Consider the following 19,997-nt stretch of genomic DNA (forward strand, 5'->3'; position numbering starts at 1 on the left):
ATGTGCGGGGTTATGGAAATTGGGACTGAGTGGGATTGTGGTCGGTACAGATTTTATGATTCTATGTACAATTATTTGGCATTTGTTTCTTTCCAGTAAGACACAGCAAAACAAAAACAGCCTCATATTTCCCTTTATATTTCAGCTGAGCTGAATACAAATACAAATACAAATGACAAAAACAAGCAGCTCCACCTCAACAAAAGAAACTGGAGTTAAGCAAATAGTCAATTGTTTTGGCTACTCATACTACTTCATCCCTTTCCCCATTGCCAGAATAAAATCAACAAGTTTCCAGAAGCCTGTCTATAATTTCACTTAATGAAGGATTCCATTCACACATACTGATCTTTTTCTGCTATTTTCAGATAATGCAGTGCCTCACTTGCCAGTGCCAATGTACTTTCCGAATTCTACTTTATAAATTTAAAATAGAATATCATAAAAACATTTCTGCTTAGCAACCAAAAATAACCTGACCTAGTGAGTGAGGGGTGCACTTTGGACAAGAAGTACAAACAATGACTTTAAATAGAGGAGAGTTGACAGTTCCCTCTGAGGTGATTTCAGCACAAGACACTTTCTATAGAAGACATAATTAAATTGAACAGTTTGCTACTCATGTTACAGGTGGAGTTAGGCAGTGCCTGTTCAATAAAGGTAAAGTTGTCACAGTCCCAGATAACCATGGGCTGCTCTCCCCTTTGTTGGGGACAACTGAATGTGGTGTTGATTTTAAGCTGAGGATTGCCAGATCTCAGGCAAGGGGCAAGGCCGAGAAGGCGGAACCTTCATGAATAACCTCAGCTGGCCCGGGAATTGAACCATGATGTGGAGATGCCGGCGTTGGACTGGGGTAAACACAGTAAGAAGTCTGACAACACCAGATTTGAGTCCAGCCGATTTATTTGATAGTAAACTCACAAGCTTTCGGGGTTTGTCCCTTCGTCAGAATTCTCCATTCACCTGATGAAGGGACAAACCCCGAAAGCTTGTGAGTTTACTATCAAATAAATCGGTTGGACTTAAACCTGGTGTTGTCAGACTTCTTACAGGAATTGAACGCACAGTGTTGTAATTACTCCGCATCACAAACCAGCGACCCAGCCAATTGAACTAACTGTTTCTGCCCTGTGGTCTTGATGTAACTCAGTGTAATATGATTAGCAGTTTGATTATAGTTTCATAACCTCAGCTAGACACAATCAATTGAATTTAGTGTAGAAACAGCTTCATTTTTTGTAGCTAAACCAGTCTTTCAGATTTAAAAATTTCAATGTCAGCTAATTCCCAAAGCTTTATTTAGTCTTTACAACATTGATGGTGTCTTGCCCCATGACGCTTGGCTTCAGAGCATGTTTTCACATCAACAGAGATAGTTAAATTGTTATTGGTTGTAGGTGCCATGCTTAAGTTATGAATTCAATTTGGCTATCAGACTTAATAGGTTAAATGGGCGCCGTTGTACACAGTACTAAAAATGTGATGATGTGTGTACGTGTGTTTGTTCATAACCATATTCTAATATGCTACTGTGCACTGAATGGACTTAATAGAAAAAGAAAACTTACAGCATTCAATGGGATTTGAAGCAACCTGTAGTGAGAGCACCCTGCCATTGGCTTGAGGAATATGAACCCGAAAAACCAGCCTCACTCTGGTATTCTTCCTGCCAATGTCCGTCTCTCCTTTCCTCAGTTCGATGTCAGCATTTCTCAGCTTCAGGATCCCAGCACAGTCAATTCTATTCCAAAAAAGCAAAAGGTTACATGATGAAAAAACAACTAATTCATTTGTCAGAGTTATTTTTATCTATGTCTGCATTAAATCACCTGCACATTTACAGCAGATTGTGAGCAGGTTAAACTAGACGACCATGAAATGGCCTGCATTTCACATACCCAAGAATAAACTACTTAGCAACTGCTCATTCATTATTAACAGTGAGCATGTCATTTTTAAGAAGACGTCAATGGCCTGGAAATTCTGTGAAGTTATGTTGTTTTCTTCCAGCAAAATTTGGCTAAAATCTGCAGAACCAGTGCAAAAGATCAAGGAATTTCAAGCACAAATTAATTCCAGCACAAATCAAGTTTTGGCGATCATTTGCATCATTTTAAAGAAAGGGTGATCTAGATGTTTGCAAACATCCACCCACAAAATTTGGCATTCAGGAAGGACAGGCTGCTGAAAGCCACTATTTCCCCTTGGTTCCCCCTCTTGTAATCCCATCCTGTCTGTGCTTACCAATGGCCTGGGGTCCCCTTGGAATCCTAGTACTGCAATGGGGCTGACAACAATCAGTGGCTCATAGCTTTCAGTGCGTAAGACTTTCACAGCTTGGGTCCTGGTCCAATGGTGGCCAGTTAAGTGCCTGAAGAGCAGTAAATATTATTGGAATTGATGCAGGTTCCCCGCTGGTTCTCCGACTCTGTCTGGCCAGCTAAATCCCATTTCGTAAAGCCATAGTGTCATAAAAATCCAACTGGTTCACCAATGTTCATTAGGCTAGGAAATCTGGTATCTTCACCCAGGCTGGTCTAAATGTGCCTTCAGAAGTGGCCTGTCAAGCTACTTAGTAAGGCAGACACAGGGGATGCTGGAAAATCTCACTAGGTCTGGTAACATCTCTGAGAAGAGGACAATATGGCAACTGGGCAATAATTGCTAAACTTGACAATGACACCCACAATACAAAAATGAATAACAACCTCAATGGTTTATCAAAAACTGGATGATTCATATCGGGATCACAGAAAACTTTATGGAAAAAAGATCCAAAATTAACCAGAAGAAAATGTGAACAACTGCTCTGAATCTCTAAAAGGCTTTAGTGTTTAATAGCATCGTTAAAGACCTCTAGTCGCCATATTCTGGACTGGCACCAAACCAGAGTATTCAAGCCGTACAACTGTTTCATGCAAAGAGATTTGATTCCTCTACAAATTTCTCGAGAAGAAATTTTTAAAAAATGCTCTTGAACTTGATGAAAGCAATCCACACATGAAGCTGGGATTTAGACAGCTTGTATCATGGGCAATTTCAGGGAATACTTCAAAAGTCTTTGCATCTACCGAGAAAGCCCAAAGATTCTGCTCTTAATTCAAATTAGCCACAAGTGAACTTTTTTTAAATTTAAAAATAAGAATTGAATAAATGAACATTTGAAACTCTCAGTTAACTCAGCATAAATCTAAAGATGTTCTGCTCTATGCCTCAGTTCCAGTATGGGGCAGTATCAGTAAATATCCGTATCTCTCCATCTCCATCAATCCCAGCAACTTATCCACCTCTGCTGATTGTCATTCAGAAGCTTTTCAACCTCATTTCGCCTATTTATGTCTAATGAGAGGGGTTCATCATTACATAAATTGACTCGTCGTTACAAGGAAAGATAAATATTATTTACTTCTTGGGTCGATTGATTTCATTAAAAGCATATTGAAATATCAAGAGGGCCTTCAAATAAATTAAATGCCAAAGTATGCAGACTAACAATTTTCACAGCAATCTTAATATTTTATTAGTTTAGTTTTGGCGGAAAATCATTACTTTTCATTGAACTCATTAGAGCTGATAGTTGTATTTTTCATGCTTCACAGTAATAATATCCAGTGTTCCTTAATGCTTTTCACTTTTTTTGTCTGCCTTTTAAGAAAGCAAATTTAGCCATTCAAAAACATGCAAACCAGAGCAAATGACATCACTATTACAGTTCACTGAACAGGCCACCAGAAAAGCCGGACTGATTTACTAACAAGCTTGTCCGTGGGAATTAAAAGCCGATTTGATGGGCAGGCTTTTTGGGTAAGGTTTTTGCAACAGGTAGTGAACCAGGTTTCAAAATGCAACTTTCCAAACATAAGAGGCTGGAATTTTCTGGTCTCGCACACCCCGCTGCCTTTGCCAGCAAGAACGGAGAATTTGGGGTTCAGCCAAATCTCTGTTCACAGCAGCGGGACTGGAGGATCCCAGTTGCAGGCGAAGTCGGAGAACGTGAATCAGCAAAATTCCATAGGCTGGAATTTTACATGAACCGAGGGAGCTCCAATATGGCAGCAATCATAATATCAAATCAACATTACATTCTGCTAGATGTCACAACCTATCCTGTCTACATACTAGCAGTGGAAGCACCATGTGTGACTGCTAGTTACTCGTCAAAATGGCTCAACAGAACAGCCAACACCAGAATTGTGACCATGCACTGCAGGCACTCTTTAGGACAGTGAACAGTACACATAAAATGAAATCTTCTCATGTCGGAGGTGCGGCACATTTCTACTCAGACACAGAGCAACTGGCTATGTGCAGTTACGTGGTGGTCAACCAACTAGTTATGGAAGGTGAAGACCCCAGAGAACATGGGCAGCGGATTCTTGGCCACATCGCTATCTTACACTTCGTACATTTGGGCACTATAGTTAAATGACAATTGACAGGCATCCACTCCTTGTCATCTAACAGTATTAGTCTGGCTGTTTGTGAAGAGTGTGTAATCCCTAGATCTGTTGTGGCCTCACCATCCCTCCACATCCCACCAACACTTTCAATCTGTTATCTCCCCTACATCCCTGTAACTGGAACCATTCATCTTCTCTTAGTCACCCTTGACCCTCACTCCATCACCCTTGCCCAATCCACCCTCAAGCTACCACCCCTCATCATCCTTGAACAACTGTCATTCACTCTAGAGTTTCATAGCATCACTATCAGTGAGTCCCCATTACCCTTCACCTGTCACCCATAATCTTCAACAATCCCTTGATCATCCTTAACCTGCCCTCTGTTACCCTCAACCTTTTTTGTATAACCCTTGATTTCCCCACAATCATGCTTGACCTACCTTCTGCAGACATTGATCTTCCCTGTGTAGTCCAGCTTCCTCCCTCTGTCCCCAGTGAGCCTTCATAGGCCTGATACCTCTTTCCCTCCTCCCTTGGTCAGCTATGCCCCCTTCCACATTCAAATTCACCTCTCTCCCTCAGTCAGTCAGTCAGTCAGTCAGCCAGGCTCCAGGCTCCAATCCCCATTCTCCATTCCCAGCTACATCCCATCCTCACTCACTCCCTCATTTAACTCCCTCTTCCTCCAGTCAGCCACGCCCCATTCCAATTCACAGCCACATCCCACCCTCATTCACTCTCTTATTCACGCCCTGCCTCCTCCAGTCAGCCACGCTCCACTCGCCATTCACAGCTACCTGCCACTCTCACTCACTCCCACCCTCCTTCAGTCAGCCAGGTGCCACTCCTCTTTTATGGCCGCTAGCCAATCTGAATGCAACAATAACTCTTATCTCCTGGTTCAACAAAGTTTCCCATACAAGAGAAGCAGCACCTACTCAACACAATTCAGTCGGAAGGCTAACTTGCCTATTGCATGCCAGTGTTTTAATCAGTTGTGAATCTGAATGCATGTGTTTCCTGTTTGCCGTGGTGACTAGTGGAGTGCCCCAGGGGCCGGTGCTGGGGCCTCAGCTTTTTACCATTTATATAGATGATCTGGAGGAGGGAACCGAGTGTAGGGTGTCGAAATTTGCTGATGACACCAAGATTGGGGGAACAGCAAATTGCGCGGAGGGTGTGGAGAGTCTGCAGGAGGATCTAGATAGGCTGGGCGAATGGGCCAGGAAATGGCAAATGGAATTTAATGTTGGCAAGTGTGAGGTGGTCCACTTTGGTAGGAAAAATGGTAGGAAGGACTATTACTTACGGGGCAAAAAACTGCAGCAGGCGACGGTGCAGAGGGACCTCGGGGTCCTTGTGCATGAGTCGCAAAAACCCAGCTTGCAGGTGCAGCAGGTGGTCAGGAAGGCGAATGGGATGCTGGCCTTCACAGTGAGGGGGATTGAATATAAAAGTAGGGAGGTCTTGCTGCAGCTGTATAGGGCATTGGTGAGGCCGCAGCTGGAGTACTGTGTGCAGTTTTGGGCGCCGCGCCTGCGCAAAGATATTTTGGCCTTGGAGGGAGTGCAGAGGAAGTTTACTAGGCTGATACCGGAGTTGAGGGGGTTGAGCTATGAGGAGAGGCTGAATAAACTAGGCTTGTACTCGTTAGAGTTTAGAAGAATGAGGGGAGATCTCATTGAGACGTATAAGATGATGAATGGGATGGAAAGGATAGAGGTGGAGAGACTCTTCCCGCTCAAAAAAGACAGTAGGACTAGGGGGCACAGCCTCAAGATAAAGGGGGGGGGCGGTTTAGAACGGAGTTGAGGAGGAACTTCTTCACTCAAAGGGTGGTGAATCTCTGGAATTCTCTGCCCGTTGAAGTGGTGGAGGCTGCCTCGCTAAATATTTTTAAGACGCGGGTTGATGGGTTTTTGAGAAGAGAGGGGATTAAGGGTTATGGGGAGAGGGCGGGAAAGTGGAACTGAGCCACGACAGATCAGCCATGATCTTATTGAATGGCGGGGCAGGCTCGAAGGGCTAGATGGCCTACTCCTGCTCCTATTTCTTATGTTCTTATGTTCTAATTCCAAATTTGATCTGGTGAAGTTGTGTTGTCATGAGCATGCAAATACCAATCTATTAAAAGTAAGCTCCCGTTGCTTGCTGTCAGAAAACATGATCCACCCTCAATCTGCCACTAAAACTAATTTTCATCCCTCTGACGGGAAGTTGACATTTTGCCTCCTGCTCAATTTCGTACGTCCCCACCCCCAACCTCACCTTGTTTCGCACGCCTGGGAGATTCGCAAGGTTCTGCTTGCCGGCGCCCCAAAAAAAACCACAGCACATCTAAATTTAGTGGCCATGATCTCACTCAGTAGGGTTGTGGATTGAAGAGTTATGCAAAGAGTTTTCTACATTTGATTTGCATTGTTCTTGATATGGTGACACTGTCAAGGACTGGAAAAACATCAGCAGTGTGAACCAGATGTGGTGACCTCTGGCTCTAAATCAGTGCTCCCATCAACTGGAGCTTTGCACCATGAAGTGGGATTTCACACCATTTGTTGCAATTGTAATTGTGCTGCAAACAATTGCTCCCCCGTTGCATTAGTCTGATTCAATGCTACATAAGGTGACACCTTCACCCACCCAATTACTTTGTCTAAATACTGAGCCATGCAGATCGGGAGGTCCTGGCTTTGATTCATAGTCTGTGCTGATCTTACCATGGGAAACAGCCGTTATGTCTCAATCCCTGGGTTAGGGAAGGATCACCACCCAATCGCCCCTGTTGCATGTACATATGGCAAGTAAAGATAGAATTTGGCTCAAATGAGACATCATCCACGATTGAAGAACAACACTAACCATCCAGGCACACATTTTTAGCAGTGACCCCTTGGGTGAAGTTCTAGAGATCTGAAGAGTCGACACAAAAAAGGAGGGCTTGTATATAAGTTTATGGTGACATCCAGCCTTTGTCTGTGTCAGGAAGTAACTATCTGCAAATTCCCCTTTATTTTCTAATGGCTTGCCAGCCAGCTGGGAGAGGGCAGCTGGGCGTGGTGCACTGTATAATGCAGCTAATAATAGTAACCAGCACAGATGCAAACTTAGTCACTCGGGAACATTAGCCTGAAGTAACAGATATTCTTTCACAAGATTATGTCATTTATGTCTGTGGTGATAGTAACAAACAAAGGTGGTGTTGTGGCTGTAGGTAGGAGGCTGTACTAATTATAGTGCAGCAATCCAAGATAGTAAGAATCAAGACAACAGTACACCTTATCCACGAGTTAAGTGCTATAATAGAAATCGGTTTGCGTGGACGAATAATTGTTCATGCCACTTCACAAATGCAACCCCTTAAAAATTATTCATAATACACAAACACTGGAGACCATATCGGTATTTTCTCTTGCACTGCCAAAAATAGCTTTCTTGCTAAAGAACCCTTTCTTTTGTCAAGGCTGATTTTTTTCATTCAAAGTAAACTAAAAGTAGCACACTAAATAAAAATCAGTGGCGTGCTACTGGCCTCATTTATTTTCTTACCCTGGTTTTCCATACAACAGGATTCACGTTTGGCATCACCTATTTATACTTTCTGAATGACTGTTTTCACAAAGCCAGGAAAATCTAAAAACTAGGGGACTTTTCGCTCCCCTCTCCCTATAAATGAAATAATGATCTGATAAGGTGATAGTGTTGGAATATGACGAGACTTAATTCAAGCTATCTCCTATTTCATCCCCTTTTGATGCATTTCAGAATCTGATATAGGCTTCGACACACAGAGGCATGATTTTCCCAGCCCTCTGGGCGGTGGGGTTGGGAGGTGTGGTGGTGATGTAGTGGAGGCCAGCCATCAGGGATTGGGTGGGGGTGCGGCTATCAAATAGCCGGGTCCAGCATGGGGAGGCCGCGTCTGGTGATCAAAGGCTGGTCCGGCCATCAGGAGGTCGGCCATTGTGGGCGATCGGGCCTCGGAGCAGGCAATCGGGAGGCCAGCAATAGGGTAGGAGGTGCTTGTCAGCTGATCTCTCCACCCCCCCGCTCTGATGTAAATCCCTTGATGGCCTCGGTGATGCACAGAGTACCGGAAATTCATTTGACTAAGCTCGCCCAAAAAACGGGCAGGATAAACTCCCATATTCCTGCCTGTTGGGCACTTATTTTTTTGAGGGAAAATCACCCCCAGTATCAATGATTGTAATACTTAACAATACTATTGGCCTCTTGCAATTAGAGCTAAATGAAAGAAGTAAAGCACTTGAATAATGCAGCTCTAGCTTTGCCAAGCCCTGAAAGCTTGCTGGAATGAAGATAGGTTACTCTGGTGCCACGTCGTTGTATTGTGGTTGTGCTAGGTTGTATGCTGTAGGCCTGAATTACTGCTGAGACTATAAACTGAAAGCCCTACCATTGCCACATGGTCACCTTCAAGAGATAGCAATCCTTTTGGCTATTCATAAAATAGACCAGGGTTTGAGACCTATACTAAATCCAACACCTCCTCCAGTAGGGTCTAAATGTCTCTAAGTCTCTTGCACCAAAGAAAATAAAGAGTTTACATTTATATGGCATTGCTTATCCTACATTATGATGGCAGATCAAAAGTACATTGCTGGCTGTAAAATGCTACGGTGCATTCTGAAGCTGTGAACTGCGCTGTCTAAATATGAGTTCTTTCATTTTTTCTTTCAGTACTTGACTCTTGACAGCCAACGAAAGCAAATACCAGGGGAAATAATTCAGATACTTCAATTTGCCAGTTTTATAAAAAGCTGTTGTGGCCATCCAACCTAGAATTTTACTGTGTGCCTGCCATATTCATTCAGGGGGAAAATTAACTCCAGGCATTTTAAACAGGAAATTCCCAACAACTGTCATTCACATTCCCATTGGTAAGTAGCAATAGCTGGCTGCAAAACAAATAGTGAAGCCTCCTTTGTTTAATGAGGAGATTCTTCATGATACCGAAGTGCTTTCCACAAAAGGATGATAGTTTTAATTTTAATATTACAAAGATTACAGTGGCTTCAAGCCAAAAGTTCTTTCTTTCTTCCCAAATATTTAGTCTTTCTCTGTTAGAATAATCCACATAACGACGGAAAAAGCAGAATCTTCTGCTCAACAATAAATAATTATTAGCAGTAGGTTGAGGAAGAAGCCTCGCTATCTGTACTTCTGAACGGTTAAAACAATTAAGGTAAATTATTAACATCCTGTAAGCAGTTATTATTTTCATATTACTGTTTATTTGGGAAGAGGGTTGAAATGTTTCAATTTAAACCATGGGTTTCAATGAGCCAAGCAAGGGGAAACAGACTGGTGTTTCAGAGTCCAACAGCCTGATGCAACTGAATCAACATCAGTTGATATTGTCATTCATCTAGGGATTTCCATTACAACTGTGTACGTTAATTCAGCCCTCTCTCACACACAGCGTGGCCTTTAAGCCAGATTCTCAGTGAGATCATCAAGCCACACTATTAAAACAAGATGATGTTTAAATTGTAATTAATTAATTTGGTTTTTAAAGACACTGCCCAAGCCAGCACTAAAACCTAGAGAGAAAAGTTGCAGGGTGAATTCCGAGTTGCTGGATTAGTTGATCTAAGTTTCTCCAAACTGGAGAAGGGAAGAGGAAAGAAAACGAGGCAAATGTGTGTCTGCATGGATCTCGTAAAAGTCCAACAGGTTTATTTGGAATCACAAGCTTTCAGAACCCACCTCCTTCATCAGGTGAGTGTGAGGTGAATGACTCACCTGATGAAGGAGCTGCACTCCAAAAGCTCGTGATTCCAAATAAATCTATTGGACTTTAACCTGGTGTTGTGAGACTTCCTACTGTGCCCACCCAAGTCCAACACCAGCATCTAGTGCATGGATCTTGTGGCAAATGAAACTAGAGGTCATCAGCAGCACAGTTAATACTCAAACTGTTTGCTGGCACTTGGGAGGCAATGTTTAAAATAAATGGAAAATAAAATTGGAGGCTGTGCAAAATCAGCATTTTTATTCAATCCCATGAGTTTCCTAAGGATAAGCGCTGGAACCACTGCTGTTCACAATTTACATTATCAATTTGGATTTTGGAATCAAAAATAAATTTGCGAGTGATGCCTCATTTTAAGTCACAGGAGTACATTAATAAGCTTGTATAATAGGCAAATAATTGGAAAATAAAGTTCAACCCAGATAAATGGGAGGTAATACATTTTGGAAGGAAGAATAAGGAGGTCAGTTATTACTTCGAAGGTGAGAGTCTAGGTGGGGTAGAGGACAAAAGATTATTGAAGTACAAATATGCCAATCACTGCAAGTTACGCCAAAGATTAGCAAGGCAATTATATAAAAGCAAACCAAGCACCAAGCATTAGTTCTGAAAGAATAAAATTGAAAAGTAGGAAGCTTATGCTAAGCCTGTCTAGAACCTTAGTTAAACCTCATTTAAAGCTTGTATTATAAGGGATCAAATACTTGACGAGATTCAAAAGTTTTGAATAGATTTTCATAAATGAAGGTGATTTTTTTAAAATATAGTGAAGGCTGCAATAGATATTTGCACCTTTATTTTATTTCATTTCAATATAGCCTCTGAAGTCTACCCACGGTGGACTTCACGGTGAGTTGGCATAGAGGACGTAAGGGTCAATGGTGATGGGTAGATTGGCATGAGTTGGCATTAAGTTGGCATGGGGGTTATAAGGACCCATGTGATTGGTGGAGAGGGGGCAAGATTGTAATGGCTGGTGGGTGTGGAGATGGAGGTCCAAGAGCCTAAAATGTAGCAAAACAACTAAAGTGATCTTCCAGAGAATAGAGGGGGACCTTTTAACCAGCCTGGCTCAGCGTTCAGCAGCTCAAGTGGCCACCTCCAATTTGAATTCATGGTTCGCAGGCCTGGTACTATGCTGCACCTATCCTCCTCCATCCACCTTCTCCTTCCGCCCAAGTCCCACCAGAATGAAGGTTGCGCCATTTGGTGGAGTTTCTCCTGAGGCAAGTGCAGTGAACCAGGAAATTTCCCAACTCATGCTATTCACCTCAGGAGTGAAAATCTGGGCCTTAGAGTATTGTATGCAAGTCTTGTTAACATTATTATAAAAAGTATATAAATGCACTGAATTTGACAAGGCTGTTACATTGCATAGTTATTGAGATCAGGAAAGGATTGACAGGCTAGTTTTATTTCACTTGAAATAAGAAGGCTGAGAGGCAACCTAATAAGGGTTTATAAAATTATGGAAGGTTTTAATGGAGTGGATACAGAATGAATGTTTCCTCTTGTGGGAGCAGCATAATTAAAGACCATCAATATAAGATAATCACCAAGAAATCCAGTATGGATATAAGATAATTACCAAGAAATCCAGTAGGGATATAAGATAATTACCAAGAAATCCAGTAGGAATATAAGATAGTCACCAAGAAATCCAGTATGGATATAAGATAGTCACCAATAAAATCAGTAGGGATATAAGATAATCACCAATAAATCCAGTAAGGATATAAGATAATCACCAAGAAATCCAGTAGGGATTTCAGATGAAACTTCTTTACCAAATAATTGTAAGAATGGGGTACACATTGCCACAGGGAGAAGTTGAATCAAACAGTACAGAAGCATTTAAGGAGAAATTGAACAGGCATATGAAGGAGAAGGGAATTATGATTTTGATAGCTATAAATGAGAAAAGATGGGAGCATGCACAAATGGGGCATAAATAACAGCATAGTATGGTTGAGCCAAATGGCGTGTTTCTAAATTGCATATCATACGTAATCCTATCTGCAGAAACAGGTTAAAATTAGCTTCCTTTCTGTCCGGGCATTGTTGTGTGACACCAAAAGGACCGCTGAAGCCAGCGGAATCAAAGCAATTACCAGCATTTGCAGGAGAGATGGGGAGAAACTGACAATAAACTACTCATAATTATTTGTTAATAGATGCTGTTTCTAGTCTCTGTTTTCCACTGGAAAGTATAGTACCGAAAGCCTTTATCAAATTTTCAATCTCATTGTATGAACATGAGACTTCACACATCAGCTAACTGGAGATAAGAGTCAGAGCTGAAGATTTAATCAAGCAGTCTCAGGGTGTTTATAACATTACAGCTCATCTCTGGGGAGAAGTGTTTTGAAATTACCCATCACTTGGATTAACGCCACACAGAGAATTACCCGGCTTGCACTAACATGTTTATCAACTGTCAAGAGGGCTCTCCAAGACCTGCCTTCAGTTCGATGTGGAATTGATTTAAATCAGTGGATTCTGCAAACTCTACCATTCTATCTCTTTAAGCATTTCAATTTTAATAGACAGAAAGTTCTCTCCTGGTGATCGCAACTGGAGTTACAATTAGTCATTGTGAAGGTAGCATCGCATGGTGGAAATTGGCAGCTTCTGGTCTCAGATCAGTGTTGATCCAGAATCAGATTGTAAACTTGGCCAGTTCGGCCCACCCCCAACCCCAGTATGCATTCCTCTGCGTCAGGTTTCCCTGTCTAAGGGCGAAAGGAAAGCATTCCATTTTACCCATTATGACAAAATGCTCACCAACTCTGCTAGGAAATGATCAGGTGCTCCATTGTAACCTGCTTCTACCAATCCTCAAAAAAACAAGTATTTTCTGTCGCCTAACCTTATGTCCTTACTTTGAGCAACGTGGCTATTTTTGATCATCACAGAATACTGCCAAATGCCAACAAAAGAGATTATTGTTTTTTCCAGCTGCTGCCTGTTACCCTGACTGAAAACATTCTTTGTACAGAATGAGTGTCAAATACAAACAGGTTCTATTTACCAGCCAGTGATTTGCAGATGGGAGAATGCAAAGCAAATCAGATTGTAAAGAATCTCGCAAATTCATTCCCCAAAAATAACTATTCCCTTCCCTCATGTGAAATCTTTCATAAAAACATGACTCTAATTTGCTTCAATTTAATTTTGAAACATCAGGCTGTATACTATTAATGTGCCTGATCTGGCCAGCTTACACAATTCATCAAGGTCAGGTTCTGAGACAGATGCAATGGCATGTCTATCGTAAACCACATAGTACCAGAGGAACAGGGTCAAGTTGCTGGGTGGGAAGGACATGAAAAGGCGGTTGCTGCCAATTCAAAGTCCCATACTATATTTGGCTTTTTTCACATTTAAAAGCACAACTTGTGCATCCAAAAACAGAAAATTCCTTTATATGCAATAAAAATAGAGAATCTCTCTCTTGGTCAACTCAACACCTGCCATGTGCAAAAACCCACCACTTTGCTTAACAGCCTCTGAACCAAAGAAATGGGAAATCCACAGAAGCAGAGCTTCTTTTGACAAATAGGGACTGTACATTCTTTCCATTGGAGCCCAGCAGTTAATTGAACTAAGAAGTTTAAGTGTATTTGGCAAGACCTAAGATTTATGAACTCTAATTTGTGAATGGATACTGCTGATGTTTAATCAACTAAAATTATGATGTGTACAGTACAAGAAAGCTGGTCAGCTTTTCACTCTTTATCCAATGTTTGCCTGTATTCTGACTCTCACTTCTGATTCTCACTCTTAGAATAATAAAACCTGTGGACATCTCTATAAGTCATTCCGGAGTGGACCTGCCAAAGGACATAACTGAGCAGTTCAGGAAAGAATGTACCAGTATTCCTCGGTCTACTCCACAAAGCATCTTCTGTGCTGTGCAGGGCAGTTCAGTGCTGGTTCTTTGACCCCAAGAGCTGAAACTACTCCAAGTTCAGCACCCACAACTAGAAGCAGGCAAGCAGGAAATGGCAGATTACAAATTGCTGCTTCATAGCTTAAGATAAACACTCATGATTTGCATAACCTTCAGTGTGGAAAAAACAGGGGCCTGTAATTCTCATGAAACAGTACCTCGAAATATTTCCAACAAAATGTGCTCTTCAGCTGTTACAAGCTGAATTTGTATTTGTATTTTTACTCCATGCAGGAGAGACAGTAGAAAACGTTTTAGTGTGTGAGAGTTGTCTCATTGTAAAAGTTTCCCCATAATCAATGAAATGTTTACATGTTAGTCCTTGGGACTATATGTAACCTAAAGTATGGAAGAGTAGGGAACCTAGATGGAAACTCTACAACACCTTTATGTATGACCAGCAATTAAGGATAGCACCAATAATAGCAATTTTTCACTTTTAACAGTGACTGGAGGAGTTACAGACAACTTTATATCTAACAAGAACTTGAATGGGTGTGTATTTCTGAAACATACAATTTAGGCCATTAAGTCTATATTCTGGCATAGTGCCAATAACTATAATGGTAAGAGTAAAGGCTTTTCCATTTTCTACATGTCTCAGAAGAAAACAATTCAACTAACACCACAGATTTCCTTCAGTATTTACTTAACATGGAAAATGAATGGAAAAACCAAAAATGATTGCATTTATATAGCACCTTTAACATAGACAAAACGTCCCAAATAGGGGAATTTTCCCATCCTGTCCTGCCCATAATGGGGATCGTAGTGGACGAGGTGGGGGGCAGACCATGCAAAAGTCCTTTGACCTTGGGTGGGATTTTCCGGTTTTGGGACAAGTATGGCTGGAAAATCCCACCCAAAGTGTTTCACGGAAATATCATTAAAAATACCAGATGCTGACCCGAACAAAGAGCTACCAGGAAGTGTGGCCAAAAGCTCAGTAAAACAAAGAGGGTTTTAAGGAGGGTCCTTACGTGTTGAGACGGACATAAGAACATAAGAACATAAGAAATAGGAGCAGGAGTAGGCCATCTGGCCCCTCGAGCCTGCCCCGCCATTCAATAAGATCATGGCTGATCTGTTGTGGCTCAGCTCCACATTCCTGCCCTCTCCCCATAACCCTTAATCCCCTCTCTTATCAAAAACCCATCAACCCGCGTCTTAAAAACATTTAGCGAGGTAGCCTCCACCACTTCAAAGGGCAGAGAATTCCAGAGATTCACCACCCTTTGAGTGAAGAAGTTCCTCCTCAACTCCGTTCTAAACCGCCCCCCCTTTATTTTGAGGCTGTGCCCCCTAGTCCTACTGTCCTTTCTGAGCGGGAAGAGTCTCTCCACCTCTATCCTATCCATCCCATTCATCATCTTATACGTCTCAATGAGATCTCCCCTCATTCTTCTAAACTCTAACGAGTACAAGCCTAGTTTATTCAGCCTCTCCTCATAGCTCAACCCCCTCAACTCCGGTATCAGCCTAGTAAACCTCCTCTGCACTCCCTCCAAGGCCAAAATATCTTTGCGCAGGCGCGGCGCCCAAAACTGCACACAGTACTCCAGCTGCGGCCTCACCAATGCCCTATACAGCTGCAGCAAGTCCTCCCTACTTTTATATTCAATCCCCCTCGCTATGAAGGCCAGCATCCCATTCGCCTTCCTGACCACCTGCTGCACCTGCAAGCTGGGTTTTTGCGACTCATGCACAAGGACCCCGAGGTCCCTCTGCACCGTCGCCTGCTGCAGTTTTTCGCCCCGTAAGTAATAGTCCTTCCTACCATTCTTCCTACCAAAGTGGACCACCTCACACTTGCCAACATTAAATTCCATTTGCCATTTCCTGGCCCATTCGCCCAGCCTATCTAGATCCTTCTGCACACTCTCCACACCCGCCGCACAATTTGCCTTTCCACCAATCTTGGTGTCATCAGCAAATTTTGACACCCTACACTCGGTTCCCTCCTCCAGATCATCTATATAAATGGTACATAGCTGAGGCCCCAGCACCGACCCCTGAGGCACTCCACTAGTCACCATCTGCCAATCCGAATAGCACCCATTGACCCCCACTCTCTGCCTCTTATTTGACAACCAGTCCTCTATGATCTGCATGAGTCAAGACTTCAATAATGCAAGGAAGATGAACTTGCCTCCTTTTAACATTTTGGCAGGAGGTCAGAAATGTTGTTTCACTTTCAGGTTAAACAGAAAATTTGCTTGGAGCCCAAGCTGGTCACAAGGTTTCAATCTACCAATAATGCCACAGCGCTGAGAGGTTCAACCTGAGTAATTTCAGCATTATCCATTTACTGATGACCGATGAGTTTAATTATTTCCCTTTAAGTTTTTAATCATGCGTGTGGAGGCATGTCTTTCAAAAACCTAAGCTTGCAGCGTGGACTTTTGAGAATGAGAACAAATCCAAACAAAATGCAGGAAAAATAAGGCTTGGGCCAATGTTAATGCTGCACTTTCACTTCAGTTTACATACAAAAATGTTGCAATTGCCACAGAGTGAAAAATTAAAGTTCAGTGGTGGACAATGTGCAGGGAGTGTGTGGGGAAAAGGCAGGGGAATAACACCAAGCCTTATCTGGAGAGCCAGTGCAGACATGATGGGCCAAATGACCTGCTTCTGGGCTGTAAAAGTTCTGTGATTCTGTGACATGTATTTTTGGTGAATTCACGTTGTTAATAAGGAAGGAGGCGTCAGTAATGAGGGACAAAGTATTTTCAGTATTGAAAATCGCACTGAGTGCTCCCAGGTCAAGCATAGCATGGACCATATAGAAAGTAAAGATCCTGCATTATGCACAGTTCACCACAATCCTAATCTCAGAAAAACATCTCCTTACTGCATCAGCGTGAAATTTATTCTCTCAGGTTAAACGGCAGATCAGTAGTGTAGCATCAGAAGTGCACTGTTTTTAATAAAACAGGGTAAAACACAATCATTAATAGATCAAACAAGTTATCAGCTTTGTTAATGTAGGGAACAGAGATGATGACCCATACACGTGTACAAATTCATTCAGCGTGGTGCAAAGCAAAACTGGGTTGAGACTGACAGATATGGTCCATGTAGGATCTTTACTGCAGACAAGAGGCTTTCATTTTATCAGCCTCTGCTGGATTCACATCAAGTATAAAGGCATTGTGCTCACTACCACAGTAGCAGGCCATTATTCAACCAGTCCTCTTTATGAATAAATACTGGATAAAATATAAATAAAATAATAGTCTTACACTGCTTTCATGTTGTTCTCTGGCAGAAGCGGGATTTCTAAGACCTTGGTATTTCCACAGATTTTCTCATAGCTGGTGGTTGACACTGTTTTGCCAGTGATGCGATGGACTTGATAGAAGGCATGTGGTCTCAGTAGCCTTTCGTCTGCTGTTCCAATAAATATGTGCAGGCTTAAGGGCTTGTTTTCCATGTACCCATGGAGCTGGCAAAAGACAAGACAACTTATATGAAAGTTTGCAAAACAAGGCTTACATTAAATCCTTTTAGGATGCTTCACCTATAAGTAAACATAGGCCACAACATCTTTGAATCATAGCTTAATAAGCACTGTTAAGGTTGTTATTGCTTTTAAAACAACAGGGGCTTTCTCAATGAGGTTATAAAGTTTTCATTCAAATGCCATCATAAACAGAATGTGCACACCATGTTCTTGCATGTCATAGCCTCCTTAAATTACGAATGTGGTGTATTTAATAAAATGCCCTTAAAAGCTTCAGTATGCATTTTTATTAACGGGGGTCACTGCCAAAACTTGCAGCTCTTTCAAAAGCCGTGGCCACCTTCATACTAACGGCACTGAGTATTGTTTTACGTTTTACACTCTGATGCCCACTAATCTCAATTGGAAATTGCTTTCAGATACACCCCACCACAGGCAGAAAACTGGTAAATAGCAGGGCATCAGTCAACAAAATAAACACTTTTCAATATCCTCTTAGGTTACAGCAAATATGGGCAAATATCCTGATTTGTTTTCGCATGTCATCTCAATTTATTTAGGTAGCTCGAGGGCACAGGGCTCAAATTCAAACGTTGAACACTCAGGAGTTCAGCTGCAACCCAGATGGCCAAATCTTCTGGCGTTTTAAACTTTAACAGGCATAAAGATGAAAATATAAAAGCAATGTAAGGCTTAGCTCTGGAGCATCTGCTTAAATCTGAAACAACAGTTGAGTTTTCCCTGTGCAATTCCTCTATCAGCACCACAGTACCGTAGAATGTTACAGCACAGCAATAGGCCATTCAGTCCATCGCAGTGACATCAATGAGTTCATTCTTGTGAGCCGCAAAATATAATCCACTCTGTTGCTTGTCCCTTAAGCTATTAGCTAACATCCTTTTAAAATAATTTAGGGACCTCTTTTAAACAGCAATTTGTGGCAAACTGTAACCATTCTGTTAAAGCTGTTCCTTTTTCCAACTCACCTATTATTGATGCAATGTCTAATGTACTCAGAATCTGCCATTTATTCAGTAGTTTTCTTCCCATTAATCCATTCTCACAATATGGTCATTGCTGACATGCTGGTCTTACTGTCCATCCTAAATTGCCCTGAGTCTGCTGGGGCTGATGGGTTTTTATTAGTTGCAGTGGCTTGCTCGGCCACTTCAGAAAGCTGTTAAGATTCAACCACACTGCAGTGGAACTGAGGTCATATGTAGGCCAGACTGGGTAAGAGCAGCGAGTTTCCTTCCCTGAATGACTTCATTGAACCAGTCAGGTTTATATGAAAACCCGACAGCTTGACGGCCACATCTGCAGATAGTAACTTTTCGTTTCCGTATACTTCTCTTTTGAAAAACTGAATTAAAATTCTCAAATTACTATAGTGGGATTTTAAGTTTTGTTTAATTTGCTGACGGATGCCACTGAATGTTGTGATTATACAAGATGAATATCGCAACTTTGTAGTGTTCAGCTATACATGAAATTATCAAGGTAAACGTGGGCATAATTTTTAAGTCCATGCTGTTGGTGTCAAACCTTGCCTACTGGTAATGTGTATCACACCATTAATGGCTGAAAAATTAAGGGGAGCGTACAATCAGATATTCCAATTTGTGCTGTTAATTGTGAAAACATAAAGAAGGCAAAGAGTGCTTTCAGGACAGTACTTCCATTTTCAGCTGACGTTGATCCCATGTGTTAGCCTATACTAGCTTGGTTAGCAAAATAGAACCTAGGAATCATTCCAATGATTTTAGACGTGCAAGACTGTTCTATATAATCTTCCTGAGGGTTCTGAATTCATCTTTGCTGTAAGTGAACAGTGACAATTATTGTTATGAGAATAGATGTTTGCTACATCCAATTGTTACCAAACTGAAAATCTGCAGGTATTAAATGTGGACAGCCCCAATGAAAACATAAAAAGCTTGCAGCATTTTCAGTGAATACAACACAGATTTTGCCAAGATGGTCATATGTATTTGATCTCCATCCCTTCTTTTAATAATAATGAAGACTGATCTGACTATACACTGTAGATCACGATCTCTAGACTTGGAACTTTATCAGCATTCATTCGCTGTCACTGAGCCAAAAATCTAGAACTTCTCATCTACTTAGCACAGTGGGTGTACCTACTGCAGCATTTCAAGAAGGCAGCTCACCTCCACCTTCTCAGGGGCAACTAGAGTTGGGAACGCTCACATCCCAAGAAAGAACATGTAAAAGAAACTATTGGTCAAAGTCCTACTCATATGCTGTATTTTGTTTTCTCCATCTTAGGGCCTAACAGCTGATTTTCCTCAGGGCTTAACAGAATAAATTGGGTCATTACAGTGGAGATCAAGGAAATGTTGATAAAGTTCAGAATAAATTGGTAAAATGTTTTAA

General features: G+C 41.8%; 1 protein-coding gene across 3 annotated transcripts in view; it reads right to left on the reverse strand.

Annotated features, from left to right (window-relative positions):
• Nucleotides 1-19,997, reverse strand: part of LOC145353962 (nuclear factor of activated T-cells, cytoplasmic 2-like) — a 148,928-nt gene that overhangs the window by 80,279 nt on the left and 48,652 nt on the right. For all 3 annotated transcript variants that reach the window (XM_080205001.1, XM_080205000.1, XM_080204999.1), the window contains exons 4-5: nt 17,377-17,579; nt 1,572-1,744 (exon numbers count right to left, since the gene is read on the reverse strand). In XM_080205001.1, the coding sequence (XP_080061127.1) occupies nt 1,572-1,744; nt 17,377-17,579 (376 nt within the window). The remainder of the gene's footprint in view (nt 1-1,571; nt 1,745-17,376; nt 17,580-19,997) is intronic.

This window comes from Carcharhinus amblyrhynchos, chromosome 16, assembly GCF_965287045.1.
Source record: "Carcharhinus amblyrhynchos chromosome 16, sCarAmb.v2.hapA, whole genome shotgun sequence".
NCBI lineage: Eukaryota > Metazoa > Chordata > Chondrichthyes > Carcharhiniformes > Carcharhinidae > Carcharhinus > Carcharhinus amblyrhynchos.